A 25680-nucleotide genomic window follows, 5' to 3' on the forward strand; every position below is an offset into this window, starting at 1 on the left:
AGTCACTTGATTAAATAATGAAATAAGATTGGTTTGGCATGATCTGTTCTTAATAATCCTGTGCTGGTTCTAGTTGTAACGTTGTTTCTATATAGATATTCACAGATCTATGTTTTGCAACACTGCATGACCAATCATGCATTTTGAGGCAATCTCCAAACCTCACCTCCATGATTCTCCTTAGATGAAACTTTATCCAGCACAGAACCAGGATGGAGAACTATCTATTTCTCTATGGAGTCCCGGTTTATGTTCACTACAAAGGAGCTTCTATTAAGCCACATTTCTTCCATATGCAGTCTCCTTATTCTAGTATGATAATCCAACATGTTTGGAAGCAAGAATTTGTTTTAGGATGCCATCAGGAAAAAGTAATCACACTCTCCCTGGTTGTACTTACATTCAGGGACTGGAAAGCCACCCACGGGGAACTCACACTTGGGTCCAAAGAATAAATCTTCATTACAGTTGCACTTGGTCCCATCATAGATTCCACCGTTTTGACATATCTCTGGAAAAGAAAAGTCCCCTTATGCAGATCTAATTTGAAAGTTATGACCAATGCAGCAATTTACATAGAAATGTAATTCTTTATCATAGTGTGCATGTATAAAAAATAAAAATGCAGCAGATAAATGAAGTGAGCTAACAAGCATTCATATGACTCCAAATTGCTTCTCACTCTTTCAGCCGCTAATGTGATATTAACTGACAGGAAGGATGGGGAGGATGATCTCTTTTTAAGCAATGAAGTGGAAAATGAAATCAATGTAAGTAAGAATTTTTTTCATTTAAAAAAAAAGAAGAAGTTCTTGCCTCTTTTTTCGTTAGAAAAACATTCTCTTCATCATTTTTTGTTGATGTTCTGAATCAGTACTGTTAGAACTCTGCCCATAACTGTTGGGTTGCCAATATATTGGCTGTAGGTTTGCAGACTGCCACAAGAGGGAGCTAGAATTTATAGCTTAATTATCTGAGTCACCCTCTCTGTTCCTCTGTCTGGCTTCTCAGTGTTAATGGCTACTCACTGTTAGGTTAGCTCTACAATCTCTCTGTATTGTAGTTATGTACATCAGCTAAAATGTGTTTACGCTTGATATTTTTGCTTGCTGATTATGACAAAGACAACCTTGCCTTTTGTAAGAATCTGGAAATGCATTTATGCTATCAGGTTTGGGGCTACTTGACCCCAGCCGCTACCCAGTACATGTGTAGGATGTGGTAGTATACATGTGAATGTTTGATTTAATTTTTTTTAAAATGTTTTTATTGAATATATACATTAAAAACAGGGTACAGAAAGGCAAAGGGAATATATATAATGTACATTCTAACATTTATAATTTTTTTATATAGTATACGTAGGTGGGGAAGGAGAAAAAAGAAAAGAAAAGGGAGGGGGTTGGGGAAGAAGGGAAAGAGATGTAAAGGGAAGGGGGATAGGTAATTGGAACAGAAGAGGAGTAGTAAGAAGAGTGTATAGGGCCAGCGTTAGAGCTGGGGCTTTCATGCTTTGTGGCCTTTGTTTTAAGCACATAGGTGGTGTAGATTTCCCTAAAGTTTTTATCTATATGTTTTTGATGTAATTGTTAGTGCCAACACGTATCGGTAGTTTAAGGGTTTGTTCATTCAGTTTCTTTGTAATTTAAAGTTCATGTCAATCGATGTTTACAATTTGTCGTTTCAGTTTGATATTATGATTTGTGACGTAGATTGCTAGTTTTACAAGTTGTTTTTGTTGGATATTTTTCTTGATGAAAATTTTTTAAGTAATTTCTTTTTTTTAACCAATGGTACCATTTGTCCCATGCTTTATAGAAATCTGTCTCATCCTTGTTTTGCAATTCCATTGTTAGTTTGGACATTTCTGCACATTCCATTATTTTAATCAAAAAGGATAAAACGGTTGGGTTTTTTTTCCTGCTTCCAGAATTGTGCATATAGAATCCTTGTGGCTGTAATAATGTGAATTATAATATATCTGTTTTCTTTACTAAAGTTTTGTCTTATGATTCCTAATAAAAATAGTTCAGGTTTTGCATGGCTGATCTGGGAGGTAATTTGTTCTAGCATAGTTTTGATTTTATACCAATATTTTTGGGAGGTTTCACATGTCCACCAGATGTGGTAGTATGTCCCTGGTTTTTCCCTGCACTTCCAACATAGTGGTGATAGGTTTGGATACATTTTTGCAAGTCTAGCAGGTGGCAAGTGCCATCTGTAGAACATTTTGTAATGATTTTCCTTATATGAAGTTGCCATTGTTAGTTTGTAGTTAACAGTCCAAATTTTTTCCCATTCGTTTAAATAAATTGTGTACCCAAAATTTTGTGACCACGCTATCATAGTTCCTTTAACTATTTCTTCTACTGTATCATGTTGAAGGAGGACATTGTATATGTTTGATATTTGGTTTTTTTGTGGACCAAAAATTATCTTATCAAGGAGATTGTTTTTTTTGAAAGCCTAATTTGTTCTTATCTTCATTATATTTTGATTTAATTTGTAGGTAGTGTAACCAATCCACTTTAATACCTTTTTCCATGAGTTTTTGTTTAGGGATTCAATCATTATTTTCGTTTAACGGTTGGTCATATGTTATAATTTTGTCAGGGGTTAATGCATTCGGGTATATAATTGTTTCTGTTGGGGATATCCATTTTGGGATACAGAGGTAATGGTTTTTTTTAATTAAGTGCCAGGTGTTAATTAAGGTTTTTCGTATGTAGTGTGATCTGAAGTATGTTGGTATTTTACCTATGTCTGCCATCAGAAACTTGTGCCACCCGGATTGAAGGTCATAGCCTTCAAGTGTTAATATTCTAGAATTTTTAAGTGTTATCCATTCTTTCAGTAAATTTGCAATTGAGGCATGGTAATATAGTTCCATGTTTGGTAACCCGAATCCACCTCTTGACCTATGGTCTTGTATGTCTTTAAGTTTTATTCTGGCCTTTTTTTTGTCCATGTAAATTTGCGAATTTTTTTGTGTAAGTTTTTGAAAAAGGTTCTGTTTAATTTAATGGGTGCAGTTTAAAAAAGGTATAAAAATCTAGGGAGTATAATGTTTGATTTTTTAAATGTTTAGCTTTTTAAGATAATTATTAAATTAATTTTTTCTATTAATTGGATTAGAAATGTTTTATATACTGTATTGTATTTTTTATTGAAATGTTGTAAGCCGCCCCAAGTCCACGGAGAGGGGCGGCATATAAGTCCAATAAATAAAGTCCAATAAATAAATAAATTGGTAAGAAAGACTATGTACTTGGTAATATTTGGATTGTTATTCTGACTTATTATGTGTTTATCTGAATATGCTATTTCTCAAAGTAAACTTTAATTCAAGTTAGTCTATCTGTGTGGGGCTGAGTAGTGATTCACAACTAATCTCAATCTAAATGTTTCTGTGTGTGCACAATCTTGGTAAACAAAGATTACTCTGCTCATACATTAACATGGTTATGGACCCAGAGAGACATTGAGCGTTATTGTGAATATTCAGTTTCATATTCAGACAGATAACTGATCGTTTACTATTAAATTAACAATGGCACAAGAACAGTCAACTAACTTTCCTTGATAACCTAATTAGATGGAACAAACTACCATATTTTTCAGTGTATAAGACACACCAGAGTATAAGACACACCTAGATTTTAGAGGTGGAAAACAAGGAAAAAATTATTCTGAACGAAATGGTGTAGTAATATATTATTTAATAAAACACCAATGTAGCAGAATACTTTTTACAAACAAGTATACTTTTTACAACCGTGTGCACTTTTAACAAGTTTCAAACTTGACACTTTTAAGATTTGTGGACTTCAAGTCCGAGAATTCCTGCTTTAGTCATGCTAATTCAGGAATGGGAGTTGAAGTCCACAAGTCTTAACTTACCAGCTTTAAGACTAGTGGACTTCAACTCCCAGAATTCCTCCTCCAGTCATGCTGGAGTGGGGTAATTAGAAGTCAAAAACAAGAGCTCCTGGAGACTGGGGGAAGGCAAAAATGCCTCAATTTTTGTGAAAAAATGGACAAAAAAGGCCAATTTTCCACAAAAATTGGGGCATTTTTGCCATTCCTCAGCACCCAGGTGCTCTCTGCAGGCTTCCCAGACCCTCTGTCCAAAAATGGGGTCCTGAGGCAGGGCTATTGGACAGAAAAAATGGCTGTATTTCGTGTATAAGACACACTGGCATTTCCACCCTCTTTTAGGGGGTGGGGGGAAAGGTGCGTCTTATACTCTAAAATATGGTATGTTTCCTGGTGTATGAAGTGCAGTTTATTTCTGCGTAAAGAAGGTTTATGGACTGTGGTTAATAATCCATTGGATATATAGCCTGGGATCGAACAAATGATGAAGATAAGAAGAAAATATCTGACTTTAACCAGGATAATGAAAAGGCTCTTAATATTATTGGACTGACCCTAAGTGATTGATAACTTATCCATATTCTTGGTGAAGGTTCTGCTGCCAAGTGTTGGAATGTACCTTAAAGAAATTTTATGTTTGAAATAGTGCACAAATACACCAACTTCTGATCAGGTTAGGAAGGGAATAAGTGTATTATGAAAGAATTCATTTCCATTTATTTTAAAGCTGGTATAGTTGATTCTTGTTTATTTGAAAGATGATTTGATTTCTCTGTTGCTATTATTTACAGACGATACAGGGATTATAACAAAAACCGAACAGGAAGCAAGTGATATTGTTTCTGGATTGAAGAGGAAGTTCAAGATTAGAAATTTAGGAGAGATTAAACATTATTTGGGTCTTGATATAATGAAGACAAATAAAGGTTTCAAATTTCACAAGAAGATTAGCCAATTGTTAAAAAGATATAAAATGGAGAATTGTAAAACTGCTAAGACACCAATGGGTCAGAGATTTACACATAGTGCTATTAAATGTCCTATATTTGATAAGGAAATGTATCAATCTCTAATTGATAGTCTCTCATATTTGATTAATTGGTCCAGACCAGATATATCTTACAGCGTGAATCAATTGGCAAGATATAATGCTGACCCAAATGAAATCCATTGGCAAGCAGCTAAGCGAATATTTAAAGCACATAATATATTATTCTTTATATTTAAATGAGAAATGAACCAGTGTTAACGGCATATGCTGATGCAAGTTTTGCCACTGATATCAAGACTGGTAAATTAACATCAGGTATAGAGGTTATGTTGGGCAATGCTTTAATAGGATGGGAATCTATTAGGCAACAACATATTAGTTTATCCATTATGGAAGCAGAATTCTCGAGTTTATCATTAATGTGTACACAATTTGTGTATTATAATCAATTGTTAAAGGATATAGGAATTATTGTACATGAGCCATTGACTGTGTATGAAATCAATCAATCTGCCATTTGTATGGCTAATACTTTTGTTAAAACAAGGTCTAAACATACTGATTTGAGATATTTGACAATGTGTTGAAAATAAAATACAGTAGTTGCACAACTGAACAGGACATTGCAGACCATTTCACTAAAGCAAAAAGTGCGATTAAACACAGAGTGTTCTGAAAACCATGGTTTGAAGATGTAATGCATTGTGTATTGATCCAAAGTGGAGAGTGTTAGGCTGTCCATAATTTTTGGGTTGCCAATATATTGGCTGCGGGTGTTGCAGACTGCCACAAGAGGGAGCTAGAGTTTATAGCTTATTTCTCTGAATAATCCTCTCTGTCTCTCTTTGTCTGGCTACTCACTATTAGGATAGCTCTGCAACCTCTCTGTATTGTAGTTACGTATATCAGCTAAAATGTATTTAAGCTTGATATTTTTGTTTGCTGATTATGGCAAAGACAACTGCTAAGAAAGACTATGCACTTGGTAATATTTGGATTGTTATTCTGAATTAGTATGACTTTAGACTAAGGAGTGGGCTGCTGCTTGGATGGGGTGGAACGCAGTGGGGTAGTGAAAATAGAGCACTCAACTTACACTAAAAGATGTTGAAAGAAAATGCAGGGCATCACGGCCACAGTGTGGTAGTAAAAATTTTTGCTAGCCCTTCACTGCTTTAGATTGTTTATCTGAATATGTCATTTCTCAAGGTAAACTTTAATTCAAGTTAGTTTATCTGTGTGTGACTGAGTAGTGATTCACAACTAATCTCAATCTAAATGTTTCTGTGAGTGCACAACCTTGGTAAACAAGGATTACTCTGCTCATACATTAATAAGTACCAACCTTCCTTTCTTTATGACACCAACATTGGTATTCAAATACATACAAAGATCTTAATCATAAATGATTGTTGCCAGAAGAACATTAGAGAGGGAGTTCTGCATAACAGTTTCCTTCAAACAAAAATTTGCCAAGATCAAATAAAAACAATTAGGTGAATATGAAATAATCTGGATAAACTCATTAATGATTGGTGCTCCCTTATTCTAGAACTTGGCACAAAGCAGCCATGTCCCAAAGGAATAGTCTATCCTCCTAATCTCCCAGAACATATGAGAGGTTCCTAAGGCCTTTCAGCTACAGCTGAAATAACACTCTCAGCTACTCCAGACCGGATCCCCAATAGTAAGAGATGAGGTAGCAGTCACTATAGAGGAAAATCCACAATATGGAGAATCACTTCAAATGATTAAACTTCAGTCACAGTTATAAGGGATTATGTGAATGGTGTGATTCGATAGAAATGCGGTGAATAGTAGCATTCATACTCAATCTGTCCTAAACTGAACACATTTTTTTAAAAAATTGGAAGATTCAAGCTGTGCTTCAGACAAAAGGTTAGTGTAATTTGATAACAGGAGTAAAAGAAAAAAATGTAATAAATTTTGAAAAGCTTAAAATATGAATGACCAAACATATAGATCAAATGAAAACTGATACTCACCACTTGTGGAAGTGGTCTTGAGAGTAGTAGCTTTGGTAGTGGAAGGACTGCTAGTACTCTTGGTGGTACTCTTAGTAGTAATAGCTTTGGTAGTGGAAGGGCTGCTAGTAATCTTAGAAGTAGTAGATTTGGTAGTGTAAGGGCTGCTAGTAATCTTAGAAGTAGTAGATTTGGTAGTGGAAGGGCTGCTAGTACTCTTGGAAATAATAGTTTTGGTAGTACTCTTGGCAGTAGTAATTTTGGTAGTAGAAGGATTGGTAGTAGTTTTAGTAGAAGAAGGGTTGCTAGTAATCTTAGAAGTAGTAGATTTGGCAGTGGAAGGGCTGCTAGTACTCTTGGTGGTAATAGTTTTGGTAGTGGAAGGACTTGTAGTTATGGTAAAGGAATGGCTGCTAGTACTCTTGGCAGGAGTACTTTTGGCAGTGGAAAGGCTACTAGTAATTCTTGGAGTAGTAGTTACATTAGTCAAAGTACTGCTATTTCCCTTAGCTGTAGTAATGATAATTGAAGGATCGCTTGTACTCTTGAGCAAAGTAGATTTGGTAATATAAGGGCTGCTATTACTCTTAGTAGATGTTTTGGTAGTAGAAGGGCTGCTAGTACTCATTATAATAGTAGGTTTGATAGTGGAAGGGCTGCTGGTACTCTTGGCAATAGTAGTTTTGGTAGTGGAAGGACTGCCAGTACTCTTGGCAGTGGTAGTTTTGATAGAGGAAACACTTGTAGTACTCTTTACACTAGTAGGTATAGTAGTCAAAGGATTTCTAGTACTCTTCACAGTAGCAGTTTTGGTACTGGAAGGGCTGCTGGTACTATTGGCATAGATATTTTTGCTAGTTGAAGGATTGCTGCTGCTTTGGGCAGGAGTGGTTTTGGTGGTTGAGAATCTAATACTAGACGTGGAAATAGTAGTTTTTGTATTGGAATGGCTACTAGTATGTTTCGACACAGTTCGGTAAGTGGCAGGGATGCTAGTACTGAAAGTCCTGTACGTGGTAGTTATAACAGTAGGGATGCCTAGAGGAGCAGTAGTTGAAGATGTGTATCTACTGCCTTGCATCCCTGTAGTTGTTAGCAATGTTGAGGGAGTGTGGGTATCATCCAAGGGAACACTTGTGGAACTAATGCTTACAGTAGCATCCCTGATTGTTGTACTGTGCTCCGTCGAGGATGCAGTGGAGGGAGAGGTTAAGGAAATTGCCTTTGTGGTGACATTGCTGACAGTGCTGCGAGTAAGATAGGAAGAAGTGTAGGATTGCTTGGAGGGAGTCCCTGCCAAAGCTGTACTTAATGCCACATCAGTACCAGAGGGGATGGGCACAGTTGGTGAGACCTGTGCTTCATCTGAGGGAGTACTGGTGGATGGGGGTTCTGAAATGACATCAGTGGGTGTGACACTGGAATTTTCTGATGCACTGGACACTGTTGAAAAAGGTGAGGAGTTTGCAGATGCTGAGTTGCTGAGATCTGTATCTGAGCTGGATGTTTCATGCCCAGCAGATGCTGTACCAATCATGGTGGTGGAGGAATCAGTCAATGTCCTTGTGGAATGCAATGAGGAGGTATGAGTTTCCGGTGACAGGGATGTAGTTAAAGCTATGTCGATGGTGTCATCTGTCCCGGTGCTGTCAAGCGTGGTCATGGAGGTGTACCCTTCCCCCAAGGAAGTATTTATGGATGGGGTTCTGGTAGCCACATGATCCGTTGTGGAACTAGTTTGTGTTAAATGGCTGTGCCCCGTTGCAGGGTTTTGTGTCTCAAGTGAGATAGTATGGATGGTAGCCAGTGTGGTACGGATATCATTCCCTGTCAAAGCTGTGCTTACAGCGACGTCATTCCCAGTGGGGATGGGCATGGTTGGTGAGACCTGTGCTTCTGCTGAGGGAGTAGTTGTGGACGTGTGTTTTAACGTGACATCAGTTGCTGAGGCAGTGGAATTTTCTGGTGCACTGGGCACTGATGTGGAAGTGATTGTCTCCCAGGAAGGAGTACTTGTGGCTGGGGTAGTTTCAGGAGAATTATTCATGGTGCTATGAGCCTGGGAGGATGGACTCTGTGTTAAACCTGAAAGAGAAGCTGTAAAAGCTGAAGCTAGAGTCCCATTGTTCCCCGGCATGCTGAACGTTGTCAAGCTCTGCGTTGTCTCAGGTAGGGGACTTGGGGAAAGCACGTCTGTGGTCACATCGCTGAGGCTGGCAGTATTCTGCGTCGACCTGCTGCCACTTGATGTACCTGTATATCCTTCCCCTGATAGGGAGGTGGATGCTGTTTGAGGGCTGACATCAGTTTCGGTGCTGCTGGCTTCTGTGGAAGGACTTGGTTTCTCCTGGGACGGTGTCCTTGTTGGAGCTAGAGTTGTAGAGACATGGGTTCCAGTGGTGCTGACATTTTCTGTGTGACTAGTAGTTTGATCTGTCGAAGAACCTGAGGGATAATCCACTGTACTTCCCTCATTGTCTGTGAGGGCTGTATTTGCGGTGCTGCTCAGTGTTTCGCCTGGAGGAGAAGTCATGAATGCTGTCGTTGTACTGACATGGGTAACAGTGGGGCTGCTCTGGGTTGGGAAGCCTGTCGTTTCTGTAGTTAAAAGACTTGGAGAAGGTGTGCTAGGATTGACATTACTCGTGCTGGTGCTGGAAGCTTTTCCTGAAGTGTGTATTTCCCGCGACATAGCACTCGTAGACGTTATGCTTGTCATCTTGCTCGTCTCGGTGTTTGCAGATGCTGTGCTGCTGAGATCTGTATCTGAGCTGGAGGTTCCATGCCCAGCAGATGTCCTACCCATGATGGTGGTGGAGAAATCAGGTAACGTCCTTGTGGAATCCGATGAGGAGGCATGAGTTTCCGGTGAGAGGGATGTAGTTAAATCTATGTTGATGGTGGCATCTGTCCCGGTGCTGTCGAGTGTGGTCAGGGAGGTGTACCTTTCCCCCAAGGAAGTATTTTCCGATGGGGTTGTAGAAGCCACATGATCCGTTGTGGAAGTCGTTTGTGTTAAATGGCTGTGCGCTGTTGCAGGGTCTGGTGCCTCAGTTGAGATAGTATGGCTGGTAGCCACTGTGGTACCAATATCATTCCCCGTGGGATTTGTACTGTGTGCAGCACTGTCTGTTTTCTCTGAGGAAGCAGTGGTTGAGGATGTTTGTCTACTGGTTTGCATCCCTGTGGTTGGGAGCAATGTTGGAGGTGTGTTGGGGGAGTGTGAGACCTGTGCTTCTGCTGAGGATGTACTTGTGGACGTGTGTTTTGACGTGACATCAGTTGCTGAGGCAGTGGAATTTTCTGGTGCACTGGGCACTGATGTGGACGTGATTGTCTCCCAGGAGGGAGTACTTGTGGCTGGGGTAGTTTCAGGAGAATTATTCATGGTGCTATGAGCCTGGGAGGATGGACTCTGTGTTAAACCTGAAAGAGAAGCTGTAAAAGCTGAGGCTGGAGTCCCACTGTTCCCTGGCATGCTGAACGTTGTCAAGCTCTGCGTTGTCTCAGGTAGGGGACTTGAGGAAAGCACGTCTGTGGTCACGTTGCTGAGGCTGGCAGTATTCTGCGTCGACCTGCTGCCACTTGATGTACCTGTATATCCTTCCCCTGATAGGGAGGTCGATGCTGTTTGAGGGCTGACATCAGTTTCGGTGCTGCTGGCTTCTGTGGAAGGGCTTGGTTTCTCCTGGGAGGGTGTCCTTGTTGGAGCTAGAGTTGTAGAGACATGGGTTCCAGTGCTGCTGACATTTTCTGTGTGACTAGTAGTTTGATCTGTCGAAGAACCTGAGGGATAATCCACTGTACTTCCCTCATTGTCTGTGAGGGCTGTATTTGCGGTGCTGCTCGGTGTTTCGCCTGGAGGAGAAGTCATGAATGCTGTCGTTGTACTGACATTGGTAACAGTGGGGCTGCTCTGGGTTGGGAAGCCTGTGGTTTCTGTAGTTAAAAGACTTGGAGAAGGTGTGTTAGGATTGACATTACTTGTGCTGGTGCTGGAAGCTTTTCCTGAAGTGTGTATTTCTCGCGACACAGCACTCGTGGACGTTATGCTTGCCATCTTGCTCGTCTCGGTGTTTGCAGATGCTGTGCTGCTGAGATCTGTATCTGAGCTGGAGGTTCCATGCCCAGCAGATGTCCTACCCATGATGGTGGTGGAGAAATCAGGTAACGTCCTTGTGGAATCCGATGAGGAGGCATGAGTTTCCGGTGAGAGGGATGTAGTTAAATCTATGTTGATGGTGACATCTTTCCCGGTGCTGTCGAGTGTGGTCACGGAGGTGTACCTTTCCCCCAAGGAAGTATTTTCCGATGGGGTTGTAGAAGCCACATGATCCGTTGTGGAAGTCATTTGTGTTAAATGGCTGTGCACTGTTGCAGGGTTTGGTGCCTCAGTTGAGATAGTATGGCTGGTAGCCACTGTGGTACCGATATTATTCCCCGTGGGATTCGTACTGTGTGCAGCACTGTCTGTTTTCTCTGAGGAAGCAGTGGTTGAGGACGTTTGTCTACTGGCTTGCATCCCTGTGGTTGGGAGCAATGTTGGAGGTGTGTTGGGGGAGTGTGAGACCTGTGCTTCTGCTGAGGATGTACTTGTGGACGTGTGTTTTGACGTGACATCAGTTGCTGAGGCAGTGGAATTTTCTGGTGCACTGGGCACTGATGTGGAAGTGATTGTCTCCCAGGAGGGAGTACTTGTGGCTGGGGTAGTTTCAAGAGAATTATTCATGGTGCTATGAGCCTGGGAGGATGGACTCTGTGTTAAACCTGAAAGAGAAGCTGTAAAAGCTGAGGCTGGAGTCCCATTGTTCCCTGGCATGCTGAACGTTGTCAAGCTCTGCGTTGTCTCAGGTAGGGGACTTGGGGAAAGCACGTCTGTGGTCACGTTGCTGAGGCTAGCAGTATTCTGCGTCGACCTGCTGCCACTTGATGTACCTGTATATCCTTCCCCTGATCGGGAGGTCGATGCTGTTTGAGGGCTGACATCAGTTTCGGTGCTGCTGGCTTCTGTGGAAGGGCTTGGTTTCTCCTGGGAGGGTGTCCTTGTTGGAGCTAGAGTTGTAGAGACATGGGTTCCAGTGCTGCTGACATTTTCTGTGTGACTAGTAGTTTGATCTGTCGAAGAACCTGAGGGATAATCCACTGTACTTCCCTCATTGTCTGTGAGGGCTGTATTTGCGGTGCTGCTCGGTGTTTCGCCTGGAGGAGAAGTCATGAATGCTGTCGTTGTACTGACATTGGTAACAGTGGGGCTGCTCTGGGTTGGGAAGCCTGTGGTTTCTGTAGTTAAAAGACTTGGGGAAGATGTGCTAGGATTGACATTACTCGTGCTGGTGCTGGAAGCTTTTGTTGAAGTGTGTATTTCGCACGACACAGCACTTGTGGACTTTATGCTTGTCATCTTGCTTGGCTCGGTGTTTGCAGATGCTGTGCTGCTGAGATCTGTATCTGAGCTGGATGTTTCATGCCCAGCATATGTTTTACCCATGGTGGTTGTGGAGAAATCAGGTAATGTCCTTGTGGAATCCGATGAGGAGGCATGAGTTTCTGGTGAGGGGGATGTAGTTAAATCTATGTTGCTGGTGACATCTGTCCCGGTGCTGTCGAGTGTGGTCACGGAGGTGGACCTTTCCCCCAAGGAAGTATTTTCCGATGTGGTTGTAGAAGCCACATGATCCTTTGTGGAAGTCGTTTGTGTTAAATGACTGTGCGCTGTTGCAGGGTTTGTTGCCTCAGGTGAGACAGTATGGCTGGTAGCCACTGTGGTACCGATATCATTCCCCGTGGGATTCGTACTGTGTGCAGCACCGTCTGTTTTCTCTGAGGAAGCAGTGGTTGAGGACATTTGTCTACTGGCTTGCATCCCTGTGGTTGGGAGCAATGTTGGAGGTGTGTTGGGGGAGTGTGAGACCTGTGCTTCTGCTGAGGATGTACTTGTGGACGTGTGTTTTGACGTGACATCAGTTGCTGAGGCAGTGGAATTTTCTGGTGCACTGGGCACTGATGTGGAAGTGATTGTCTCCCAGGAGGGAGTACTTGTGGCTGGGGTAGTTTCAAGAGAATTATTCATGGTGCTATGAGCCTGGGATGGACTCTGTGTTAAACCTGAAAGAGAAGCTGTAAAAGCTGAGGCTGGAGTCCCATTGTTCCCTGGCATGCTGAACGTTGTCAAGCTCTGCGTTGTCTCAGGTAGGGGACTTGGGGAAAGCACGTCTGTGGTCACGTTGCTGAGGCTAGCAGTATTCTGCGTCGACCTGCTGCCACTTGATGTACCTGTATATCCTTCCCCTGATCGGGAGGTCGATGCTGTTTGAGGGCTGACATCAGTTTCGGTGCTGCTGGCTTCTGTGGAAGGGCTTGGTTTCTCCTGGGAGGGTGTCCTTGTTGGAGCTAGAGTTGTAGAGACATGGGTTCCAGTGCTGCTGACATTTTCTGTGTGACTAGTAGTTTGATCTGTCGAAGAACCTGAGGGATAATCCACTGTACTTCCCTCATTGTCTGTGAGGGCTGTATTTGCGGTGCTGCTCGGTGTTTCGCCTGGAGGAGAAGTCATGAATGCTGTCGTTGTACTGACATTGGTAACAGTGGGGCTGCTCTGGGTTGGGAAGCCTGTGGTTTCTGTAGTTAAAAGACTTGGGGAAGATGTGCTAGGATTGACATTACTCGTGCTGGTGCTGGAAGCTTTTGTTGAAGTGTGTATTTCGCACGACACAGCACTTGTGGACTTTATGCTTGTCATCTTGCTTGGCTCGGTGTTTGCAGATGCTGTGCTGCTGAGATCTGTATCTGAGCTGGATGTTTCATGCCCAGCATATGTTTTACCCATGGTGGTTGTGGAGAAATCAGGTAATGTCCTTGTGGAATCCGATGAGGAGGCATGAGTTTCTGGTGAGGGGGATGTAGTTAAATCTATGTTGCTGGTGACATCTGTCCCGGTGCTGTCGAGTGTGGTCACGGAGGTGGACCTTTCCCCCAAGGAAGTATTTTCCGATGTGGTTGTAGAAGCCACATGATCCTTTGTGGAAGTCGTTTGTGTTAAATGACTGTGCGCTGTTGCAGGGTTTGTTGCCTCAGGTGAGACAGTATGGCTGGTAGCCACTGTGGTACCGATATCATTCCCCGTGGGATTCGTACTGTGTGCAGCACTGTCTGTTTTCTCTGAGGAAGCAGTGGTTGAGGACGTTTGTCTACTGGCTTGCATCCCTGTGGTTGGGAGCAATGTTGGAGGTGTGTTGGGGGAGTGTGAGACCTGTGCTTCTGCTGAGGATGTACTTGTGGACGTGTGTTTTGACGTGACATCAGTTGCTGAGGCAGTGGAATTTTCTGGTGCACTGGGCACTGATGTGGAAGTGATTGTCTCCCAGGAGGGAGTACTTGTGGCTGGGGTAGTTTCAAGAGAATTATTCATGGTGCTATGAGCCTGGGATGGATTCTGTGTTAAACCTGAAAGAGAAGCTGTAAAAGCTGAGGCTGGAGTCCCATTGTTCCCTGGCATGCTGAACGTTGTCAAGCTCTGCGTTGTCTCAGGTAGGGGACTTGGGGAAAGCACGTCTGTGGTCACGTTGCTGAGGCTAGCAGTATTCTGCGTCGACCTGCTGCCACTTGATGTACCTGTATATCCTTCCCCTGATCGGGAGGTCGATGCTGTTTGAGGGCTGACATCAGTTTCGGTGCTGCTGGCTTCTGTGGAAGGGCTTGGTTTCTCCTGGGAGGGTGTCCTTGTTCGAGCTAGAGTTGTAGAGACATGGGTTCCAGTGCTGCTGACATTTTCTGTGTGACTAGTAGTTTGATCTGTCGAAGAACCTGAGGGATAATCCACTGTACTTCCCTCATTGTCTGTGAGGGCTGTATTTGCGGTGCTGCTCGGTGTTTCGCCTGGAGGAGAAGTCATGAATGCTGTCGTTGTACTGACATTGGTAACAGTGGGGCTGCTCTGGGTTGGGAAGCCTGTGGTTTCTGTAGTTAAAAGACTTGGGGAAGGTGTGCTAGGATTGACATTACTCGTGCTGGTGCTGGAAGCTTTTGTTGAAGTGTGTATTTCGCACGACACAGCACTTGTGGACTTTATGCTTGTCATCTTGCTTGGCTCGGTGTTTGCAGATGCTGTGCTGCTGAGATCTGTATCTGAGCTGGATGTTTCATGCCCAGCATATGTTTTACCCATGGTGGTTGTGGAGAAATCAGGTAATGTCCTTGTGGAATCCGATGAGGAGGCATGAGTTTCTGGTGAGGGGGATGTAGTTAAATCTATGTTGCTGGTGACATCTGTCCCGGTGCTGTCGAGTGTGGTCACGGAGGTGGACCTTTCCCCCAAGGAAGTATTTTCCGATGTGGTTGTAGAAGCCACATGATCCTTTGTGGAAGTCGTTTGTGTTAAATGACTGTGCACTGTTGCAGGGTTTGTTGCCTCAGGTGAGACAGTATGGCTGGTAGCCACTGTGGTACCGATATCATTCCCCGTGGGATTCGTACTGTGTGCAGCACTGTCTGTTTTCTCTGAGGAAGCAGTGGTTGAGGACGTTTGTCTACTGGCTTGCATCCCTGTGGTTGGGAGCAATGTTGGAGGTGTGTTGGGGGAGTGTGAGACCTGTGCTTCTGCTGAGGATGTACTTGTGGACGTGTGTTTTGACGTGACATCAGTTGCTGAGGCAGTGGAATTTTCTGGTGCACTGGGCACTGATGTGGAAGTGATTGTCTCCCAGGAGGGAGTACTTGTGGCTGGGATAGTTTCAAGAGAATTATTCATGGTGCTATGCGCCTGGGATGGATTCTGTGTTAAACCTGAAAGAGAAGCTGTAAAAGCTGAGGCTGGAGTCCCATTGTTCCCTGGCATGCTGAACGTTGTCAAGCTCTGCGTTGTCTCAGGTAGGGGACTTGGGGAAAGCACGTCTGTGGTCACGTTGCTGAGGCTAGCAGTATTCTGCGTCGACCTGCTGCCACTTGATGTACCTGTATATCCTTCCCCTGATCGGGAGGTCGATGCTGTTTGAGGGCTGACATCAGTTTCGGTGCTGCTGGCTTCTGTGGAAGGGCTTGGTTTCTCCTGGGAGGGTGTCCTTGTTGGAGCTAGAGTTGTAGAGACATGGGTTCCAGTGCTGCTGACATTTTCTGTGTGACTAGTAGTTTGATCTGTCGAAGAACCTGAGGGATAATCCACTGTACTTCCCTCATTGTCTGTGAGGGCTGTATTTGCGGTGCTGCTCGGTGTTTCGCCTGGAGGAGAAGTCATGAATGCTGTCGTTGTACTGACATTGGTAACAGTGGGGCTGCTCTGGGTTGGGAAGCCTGTGGTTTCTGTAGTTAAAAGACTTGGGGAAGGTGTGCTAGGATTGAAATTACTCGTGCTGGTGCTGGAAGCTTTTCCTGAAGTGTGTATTTCCCGCGACACAGCACTCGTGGACGTTATGCTTGTCATCTTGCTCGTCTCGGTGTTTGCAGATGCTGTGCTGCTGAGATCTGTATCTGAGCTGGAGGTTCCATGCCCAGCAGATGTCCTACCCATGATGGTGGTGGAGAAATCAGGTAACGTCCTTGTGGAATCCGATGAGGAGGCATGAGTTTCCGGTGAGGGGGATGTAGTTAAATCTATGTTGCTTGTGACATCTGTCCCGGTGCTGTCGAGTGTGGTCATGGAGGTGGACCTTTCCCCCAAGGAAGTATTTTCCGATGTGGTTGTAGAAGCCACATGATCCGTTGTGGAAGTCGTTTGTGTTAAATAACTGTGCGCTGTTGCAGGGTTTGTTGCCTCAGGTGAGACAGTATGGCTGGTAGCCACTGTAGTACCGATTTCATTCCCTGTGGGATTCGTACTGTGTACAGGACTGTCTGTTTTCTCTGAGGAAGCAGTGGTTGAAGATGTTTGTCTACTGGTTTGCATCCCTGTGGTTGGGAGCAATGTTGGGGGAGTGTTGGGGGAGTGTGAGACCTGTGCTTCTGCTGAGAATGTACTTGTGGATGTGTGTTTTGATGTGACATCAGTTGCTGATGCAGTGGAATTTTCTGGTGCACTGGGCACTGATGTGGAAGTGATTGTCTCCCAGGAGGGAGTACTTGTGGCTGGGGTAGTTTCAGGGGAATTATTCATGGTGCTATGAGCCTGGGAGGATGGACTCTGTGTTAGACCCGAAAGAGAAGCTGTAAAAGCTGAGGCTGGAGTCCCATTGTTCCCTGGCATGCTGAACGTTGTCAAGCTCTGCGTTGTCTCAGGTAGGGGACTTGGGGAAGTGTGAATTTCGTGCGACACAGCACTCGTGGACGTTATGCTTGTCCTGTTGCTCGGTGAGGTTTTTGCAGATGCTGAGCTGCTGAGATCTGTATCTGAGCTGGATGTTTCATGCCCAGCAGAGGTTGTCCTGGTGATGGTGGTGGATAAATCAGTTAATGTCCTTGTGGAATCTGGTGAGGAGGCATGGGTTTCCAGTGAGAGAGATGTAGTTGAATATATGTCGGTGGGGACATTTGTCCCGGTGCTATCGAGCGTGGTCAGGGAGGTACACTTGAGGCTGGTACTGATCTGCGTCCTCCTGCTGCCACTTGATGTACCTGTATATCCTTCTGAGAGGGAGGTCACTGCTCTTTGAGGGGTGACATCAGTTATGGTGCTGCTGGCTTCCGCGGGAGGGCTTGAATTCTCCTTGGAGGATGTCAGAGGTGGATTTGTTGTGGCATCTGTTCCAGTGGTGCTGCCATTTTCTGTGTGAGTAGGAGGTTCATCTATGGAAGAATTTGTGGGGAAAATGACTGTACTTCCCTCATTGTCTGTGAGTCCTGCATTTGTGGTGCTGCTCTCTGTTTCACCTTGAGGTGAAGTCATGCATTCTGTGTTTGTATTGACATCGGTAACAATTGGGCTGCTATAGTCTTGGAAGCCTGAGGTTTCTGTAGCTAAAGGTGTGGAAGGTGTGCTGGGCTCTTCTGAGGATGAAGAGTAATGTATTTCAGTTTTGGTTTTGTCATCATTGAAGTTGCTGCTCGTGTGACGTGAGGAAAGGTAAGTTTTCCCATACTGTGTTCCAGTCAAAGTTGTACTTGCAGCAACATCACTTTTTGTGGTGTTGAGCGTAGCTCTTGAGAGTTTTGATTCTGCTGGGAAAGAAATTGATTAAGTTTGTTGTTACCTCAGAGATCATTGTAGGTTTTTAGGTTTTCATATTCACATAAGATACTTAGGCATATAAATCTAATTGTATAACCTAAACATTAAATAGTATTCCAGTGAATTATATGTTAGGGCTAGAAGAAAACCTGATTTCCATGACTGTCTGATCAACAATAGTTTTACTGCTTATTTCTCTGCAAAGATATGCATATTTCAGATCTTAGTGAAAATTCTTATTTTCCCACATCCTTATTGTTTCAATCCTACTAGACATTGTACAAACTCGCTGTGAAGATTGTAAAATAATATAATGATCTAACTTGTTTATAAGAAATGTTTCCAGGCACTCAAAATTGGAAGCAGGAAAAAAAACACCTCTACATTAAATTTGATAATTAAAATACATGAGGTAGCAGAGATGAACAAGTTAATACAGAAATACAATACAGAATTTTACAACACTTGGGACAGGTGGTATGACTGGTTAAGACAAAAAAAAAATTGAAACTTTAACAATGTATACATTTCAAAAAGAAAACAAATAAAAGCAAAGTGTAATCTTATAAATCTTTTTAACAATGGTCAACCAAGCAAGCAAACTTGCTAAACTCACTCATTGATTCCGATTGAAATATCAATTCATAGTAATGAGAAATAATGTTACCCAGAAAAAGAAACACCTTCCTTCCCTCCCTCTTTCTTTCCCTTTGTCTTTCTTTCTTTCTTTCTCTTTGACTTTCTTTCTTTCTCTTTCTTTCTTTCTTTCTCTTTCTTTCTTTCTCTTTCTTTCTTTCTTTTTTAGCAATAGCATTTAGACTTATATGCTGCTTCATAGAAAAAAGAGAGGAAGGAAAAGAGAGAAAGAAAGAGGGATGGAGAGAGAGAGAAAGAATGAGAGGAAGGAAGGGAGAGAAAGAAAGAGGGAGAGAGAGAGAAATAGAAAGGGAGGGAGGAAGAGAGATAGAGAGAAAAAGAAAGAGAATTTTTTTTGCTCCATATAGAGCAAATTTTTAATCAAGACCTCCCACCCCTTCTACCCCCCCCCCCCCCCCCCCCAGTCAATGGTGTCCCTCTTTAGCAATGTAAAAATCTGGTCACTTTACCCTTGTTTCTATAATCCTGTAAGTATTCTAATTTGACTCTTGTTTTTTTCCTGCTCAAATGAACTTTGATATTATCCTGTTTAAGCTTTCAAAGTATTTTCTATCTAATTCTATTGGAATGGTTTGAAACAAATAAAGTAGTTTTGACAATACGGACATCTTAATGGTTGCAATTCTCCCTATCAATGAAATAGGTAATTTATTCCATTTCTCCAAATCTTTTTCTATTTGTTTATTTAATTCAATGTAATTGTCTTTCTTAATTGTTGAATATTTAGCTATCAGTATTATTCCCAAATATTTAATGTTTTTAAAGACTTCCAATTTTCCTTCTAATTTTTGAATTTGTCTATTTAATAAATTTTTAGTTATTATTTTAATTTCCTTCTTGTTAATTTTTAAGCCTGCTACATTTCTAAATTTATTTATTTCTTCTAATAGTTTTGTTTCCTGTGTTTACTTCATAGTATTCTAATGTGTCCAAGATCATTCTCATACTATTTCTGATGTTTCTATTTGGCAGGAAACCATTTTAATCTGAATGGATAAGTTTATTAATTATATTTTTTGATCTTTCAGCCATTAGTGTTGCAAAAAATTTTGTTTACCTTCAACAGCAGGATTGTCCTATAATTTTTTATCTTTTGCTTTCCTGATTTATCTTTCGGTATTAAAATTATTGTTGACTCTGCCCAAATTTTAGGAATTTCTCCTTTATTTAAGACCTCATTAAATGTTACCAATAATAATTTTTTCAATGGATTCTGTAATTCCTTGTAAAATGCTGCTGTAATGCCACATGGCACTGGACTTTTGTTATTTTTTGTTTTTGTATTGCTTTCTGTAACTCTGCAATTGTTACTTCTTTACTTAATATATTTCTATCCAAATCTGTTATTGTTAGAACATTTGTTTGTTGCAAATAGTGTGTATGCCACCCTGGCTTGTTTCTTCTTTTTTATACAATTCTCTAAAGTATTTAAATGTTATATATTTTTTCTTCTACTTTTATATTACTTTTCTTATCTTCTAATTGTTGTATGAATTTTTCTTCTTTTTCTTTTCTTAATTTATTTTGAAATAGTTCTGTTTAGACCTTTTGATTTTCTGTACCAAATCTTCCTGCATTAATAGATTAACTAATTCTATTTCTTCCCTAATTTTATTGGTTGACAATTCTACTAGTTTATATTCTAATTCTCCGATTTTCTTTTGCAATTCATTATTTTTTTATTTTATTTTTGTTTCTCCTTATATGCTGTAGTTAAGCCCCTAATATATGCTTTTGTAGTATCCCATAGGTTCTGGATTGTGAACAAATCAGACAGATTTGGGGGAAAGACCCATAATTGAGATATCAAACAACAGTCGACTGTGAAACTCTCATCCACTGAAACTGAGTGTAATGTAGCACTATTAGACAATCAAACCAATTGTTGACTGATATTAGGGTAGACATAAGAAATCCTTTCCAATCGGTGCATCAAGCACATGAGACAAATATACAGAGGGATTTATTAGATAACATTACATTCTAACATTAGAATTAAAGACTTGAAGGTGGATACCCTAAAGCAGTGATGGCGAATCTATGGCACGGGTACAATAGGTGGAACACGGAGCCGTATCTGCTGGCACACAAAGTGTTGCCCTAGCTCAGCTCCAACCTGCATGTGTGTGCTGCCCAACTGATTTTTGGCTCACATAGAGGCTCTGGGAGGGTGTTTTGGGCTTACAGAGAGCCTCCAGAGGGATGGAAGGGCATTTTTACCCTCCCCTGGCTCCCAGGAAAGACTTTGGAGCCTGGGGAGGGTGAAATGTGAGCCTACTGGGCCCATCAGAAGTTGGGAAACAGGACTTTTTCCAGCCTCCAGAGGGCCGCAGGGGGGATGGGGGAAGCGATTTTTGCCCTCCCCAGGCATTGAATTATGGGTGTAGGCATGTGAGATAGCATGCGTGCATGCTCTTTCGGCACCCAAGGAAAAAAAGGTTCACCATCACTGCCCTAAAGAGTGGTGGTATTTTTTTCTTTTAATGCTGTTCTGTGGGCATGGATTATTTTGTGGGTGTGTCTTGGTGGTCATGTGACTGGGTGGGCATGGCTTGGTGGTCATACTCTATAAAGGGCAGTCTTTGCTAGAGAATCCTAGTGAATCCAAGTCTTGAATCCATGCTATTATACTGTGATTGTATGGACAACTGATGGCCGTGGTTAAATTCCTAAAGGATAGACAGTCCTCAATTTACAATTACAATTGAAGCCAAAATTTATGTTGCTAAGTGAGATAGTTGTTAAGTGAGTTTTGCCCTATTTTACAACCTTTCTTGCAATAGTTGTTAAGTAAACGGTTGCATTTGTTAATTCAGTAACACAGTGAATCTGGATCCCCATTGACTTTGCTAATCAGAAGGTTGTAAAAAGTGTTCACATCCCCCCTGGACATCGCAATGATGATATACAGATAATCCTTGACTTACAACAGTTCATTTAGTGACCATCCAAAGTTAAAACACTGAAAAAAGTGACTTATGGTCAGTTTTTATACTTATGAGCGTTGTAGCATCCCATGATGTAATCCCATGATCAAAATTCCGATAATTCACAACTGAGTGATATTTCTGATGCTTCCAGCACCCCAAGGTCGCCTTTTCTGACAAGCAAAGTCTGGGAAAGCCAGATTCACTTTATAATTGTGTTACTAAATGTTCTGTCTGGGTCACTCCAGAAGCCAATACCAACCCAAAAAGAGAAGCCAGACACACTGGTAAAAGGCAAAGGCAGTTTTATAAAAGTCAAGAACAACACAGGTAACAGAAAATGTCCTTACAAACAGGAAAATGCTGTATCTTCAGATATATCTACGAAGGCAAAAGTCCATGCAGCAATACAGAATTCTTGCTGCCAGGATAACGCAACTCCACACTGATAACACTCCACATGGCTTCAAGGGCTTGCCTGCCTTTTAACCCCTGCTAAGGAGGACCACACCCAAGCCCAGCTGTTCCTGATTCAGTGCTGATAATACCTCTTTAATTGCTCCTTTCTTTGATCTGAACGTCTCCTGCGCATGTCAATGATGGCTTGTGCTTCATCACTTAATGACTCTAAGCTACTGGCTGGGGAGAGCCCCCCCCCCCCCGGGGCTCTCATGCTGTTCTCCTTCATCCCGTTCCTGATTTTCCTCTCCCCCGTCCGACTGTTCAGCCCCCTCCTCTTCACTGTCATCCTCCTCTGGGCATGGAGCCAGCAGAGACAAAGCCGGTCCCTGAGCAGCCTCAGGCTGAACCACAACACTAAATTAACAACTGCAGTGATTCACTTAACAAATATAACAAGAAAAAATAACATGAACAAATATATAACAAGAAGACCGCCTTCTGCCGCACGAATCCCAGCGACCGATTAGGTCCCACAGAGTGGGCCTCCTCCGGGTCCCGTCAACTAAACAATGCCGGTTGGCGGGCCCCAGGGGGAGAGCCTTCTCTGTGGCGGCACCGGCTCTCTGGAACCAACTCCCCCCGGAGATCAGGACTGCCCCTACTCTTCCTGCCTTCCGTAAACTCCTCAAAACCCACCTTTGCCGTCAGGCATGGGGAAACTAAACATCTTCCCCTGGGCACGTTGAATTTATATATGGTATGCTTGTGTGTGTGTGTATGTTAGTATAGGGGTTTTTCTTAAATTTATAATATTTTAATTAATTGGATTAATGTATTGGATTGTCTTTTCACTTGTTGTGAGCCGCCCCGAGTTTTCGGAGAGGGGCGGCATACAAATCCAAATAATAAATAAATAAATAAATAAATAAAGGTCATAAAATGGGGCAAAACTCACTGTCTCACAGTTACAGAAATTTTGGACTCAATTGTGGTCATAAGTTAAGGATTATCTGTATCAAGGTACTGTATATTACCAGTACATAAAATTTCAGATTCTGTATATTGTACCAAATCCTAAGAATTTATTTCTCCTCATATCCAAGAACCAATTACTGTATTCAGAACAAACCTTAAAGCTGTGCCTTAGAACTCATCAAATGCAGTCAAGATGCAGACGCAGAATTGAGTCTCCCAAACCTCCATTAGATTTGATCTTCGCGTCCATTTTTAAGTTAAGCATTTTTTCCTTATTGAGGCTGAAGTTACGTTTAAAAATTTGAAAATAAATTTATACATGATTAAATAGTTAACTTCCTTCAAATTTCCTTCAAACTGCTTTAGGTTCTCTCGAGGCACTTTGTCTTTTTTTGCACTTTTTTGCTGGAGGTGCCAGACCTCTTTAGTCTGGAGGGAAGGAGATGACTGGAACATTTACTGTCCGGAGACCCTGTGAGGAGACACAGTTTGACCTGGTAACACTTGACGAAGTGAACAAGGCCATAAGAGCTCTGCCACCTGTTTGTTGGACCTGTGTTCCTCCTGGCTGGTCTGAGCTAGCAGGGAGGTGATGTCAACACAAGAGCACGCAACAGATTCAAGCTTAATATTAACCGCTCCAAACAATGTTCCCTCTAATTTTTTTTCGGTGTGGGCAGAAAAGTATAGTGTCTGAGCGGCAGTCCCTTTAGGACTGGGTGGCATAGAAGTATGTATGTATGTATGTATAAATAAATAAGAAAAAAATTCCCTTCTTTTTTATTAAAAGAAATTAATAATAAAACAAAATCAAAACCTATTACTATTACAGTAATACCTCATGATACGAACTTAATTGGGAGGAGGTTCGTAAGACGAAAGGTTCGTAAGACGAAACATTGTTTCCCATAGGAAACAATGTAAAGTCTATTAATCCGTGCAACAACAAAAAAAAACCCGCAAAAAAAACGCTGCCGCCCGGCTGTCACCTTTTAAAACAACCGGGGGGGGGGGGCCTTCCCAGCAGCCTCCTGAACCCGAACGCCAAACCCAAACTTCCGGGTTCGGCGTTGGGAGGCTGATGAGAAGCCTCACGGCTGTTTTAAAAGGTGTCAGCCGGGCGGCGGGGCTTCTCAGCGAAAATTCGGGTTTGGGAGGCTGCTTTGAGGAGGCGGGGAAGCCTCTTGCAGCAGCTGCCACAGCCGCCGGCTTCCCCGCTGCTCGCCTGCCCAGGATGCTGACCTGCTGCCTCGCGGGGAAGCCGGGCAAGAGCGATCTTCTGCCGGCCATGGGCGAGCAGCGGGGAGTTGCCCATGGCCGGCAGAAGATCGCTCTTGCCTGGCTTCACCGCGAGGCATCAGGTCAGCAAGAGCGATCTTCTGCCAGCCATGGGCGACTCCCCGCCGCTCGCCCATGGCCGGCAGAAGATCGCTCTTGCCCGGCTTCCCCGCGAGGCTTCCCCCCCCCACCGCCCGCTGGCTGCGAGCACTCTGCCAGGCGGCCAAGAAGCATTCAGGGTGAAGTGACGTGGAGAAATGGGGAGCTGAAACCGGGCGGTTTCAGCTTTCCATCCCTTCACGTCACTTCGCCGCTAAATCGTGTGGCAGCAAACATGCTTTGGGGTTTTGGCTGGGGTAGAGAAGTAGGACCTTCCTAACTCCCTCCCCCCCCAGCCAAAACCGCAAAGCCTGTTTGCTGCCACACGATTTAGCCAGGACAGGAGCGAAGTGACGTGGAGGAATGGGGAGCTGAAACCGGGCGGTTTCAGCTTTCCATCCCTTCACGTCACTTCGCCGCTAAATCGTGTGGCAGCAAACATGCTTTGGGGTTTTGGCTGGGGGGGAGAGAGTTAGGAAGGTCCTACTTCTCTCCCCCAGCCAAAACCCCAAAGCCTGTTTGCTGCCACACGATTTAGCCAGGACAGGAGCGAAGTGACGTGGAGGAATGGGGAGCTGAAACCGGGCGGTTTCAGCTTTCCATCCCTTCACGTCACTTCGCCGCTAAATCATGTGGCAGCAAACATGCTTTGGGGTTTTGGCTGGGAGGGAGGGAGTTAGGAAGGTCCTACTTCTCCCCCCAGCCAAAACCCCAAAGCCTGTTTACTGCCACACGATTTAGCCAGGACAGGAGCGAAGTTTGGGTTTGGCGTTTGGCTTCGGGAGATGGCTGGGAAGACGCTCGGCTCTTTTAAAAGGTCACAGCCGGGCTGGGGGCTTCCCAGCAACCCCCCCAGCCCGGCTGTGACCTTTTAAAACGGCCGCGCGGCTTCCCAGCCATCTCCCGAAGCCAAATGCCAAACCCAAACTTCCGCGTTTGGCGTTTGGAGGCTGCTGGAAAGCCCCCCAGCCCGGCTGTCACCTTTTAAAACCACCGCGCGGCTTTCCAGCAGCCTCCAAACGCATTGTTCTCCGGACCCCGCCCGCTCAGCCCGGCTGCTGGATTCAAAGTGCTGGGGTAGGGGGGCTGTCGGGACAAGGAGTGAGGGGGCTGCGAAGGGGCGCGCGCGGCAGAGCTCCGGCGGAGGATCCGCGCACAAAGGCCGAGGCGAGGCTGAGCAGGAGGCGAAGCCAACCAGCAAGGCGGTGGGCTGGGAGCCGCAGGCGAAAGGAGCTCGGGCATTGTTCTCCGGACCCCGCCTGCAGCCTGGAGAGGGAAAGGGCCGCCGCGGGGCTGAGCGGGCGGGGTCCGGAGAACAATGCCTGCCGCCGCACTCCGATGCCCGAGCTCCTTTCGCCTGCAGCTCCCAGCCCACCGCCTCGCTGGTTGGCTTCT

The 25680-nt window shown here is 43.5% G+C and overlaps 1 protein-coding gene across 1 annotated transcript; it reads right to left on the reverse strand.

Moving 5' to 3' along the window:
• Positions 1-6526: 6526 nt before the first annotated feature.
• Positions 6527-24223, reverse strand: LOC139153851 (serine-rich adhesin for platelets-like). The gene is made up of 3 exons (XM_070728269.1): positions 24151-24223; positions 6874-17934; positions 6527-6576 (listed from the first exon to the last, which is right to left on the reverse strand). The coding sequence occupies exons 1-3, from the start codon at positions 24221-24223 to the stop codon at positions 6527-6529; spliced, it is 11184 nt and encodes a 3727-aa protein (XP_070584370.1).
• Positions 24224-25680: the final 1457 nt, after the last annotated feature.

This window comes from Erythrolamprus reginae, chromosome Z, assembly GCF_031021105.1.
Source record: "Erythrolamprus reginae isolate rEryReg1 chromosome Z, rEryReg1.hap1, whole genome shotgun sequence".
Taxonomy (NCBI): domain Eukaryota; kingdom Metazoa; phylum Chordata; class Lepidosauria; order Squamata; family Dipsadidae; genus Erythrolamprus; species Erythrolamprus reginae.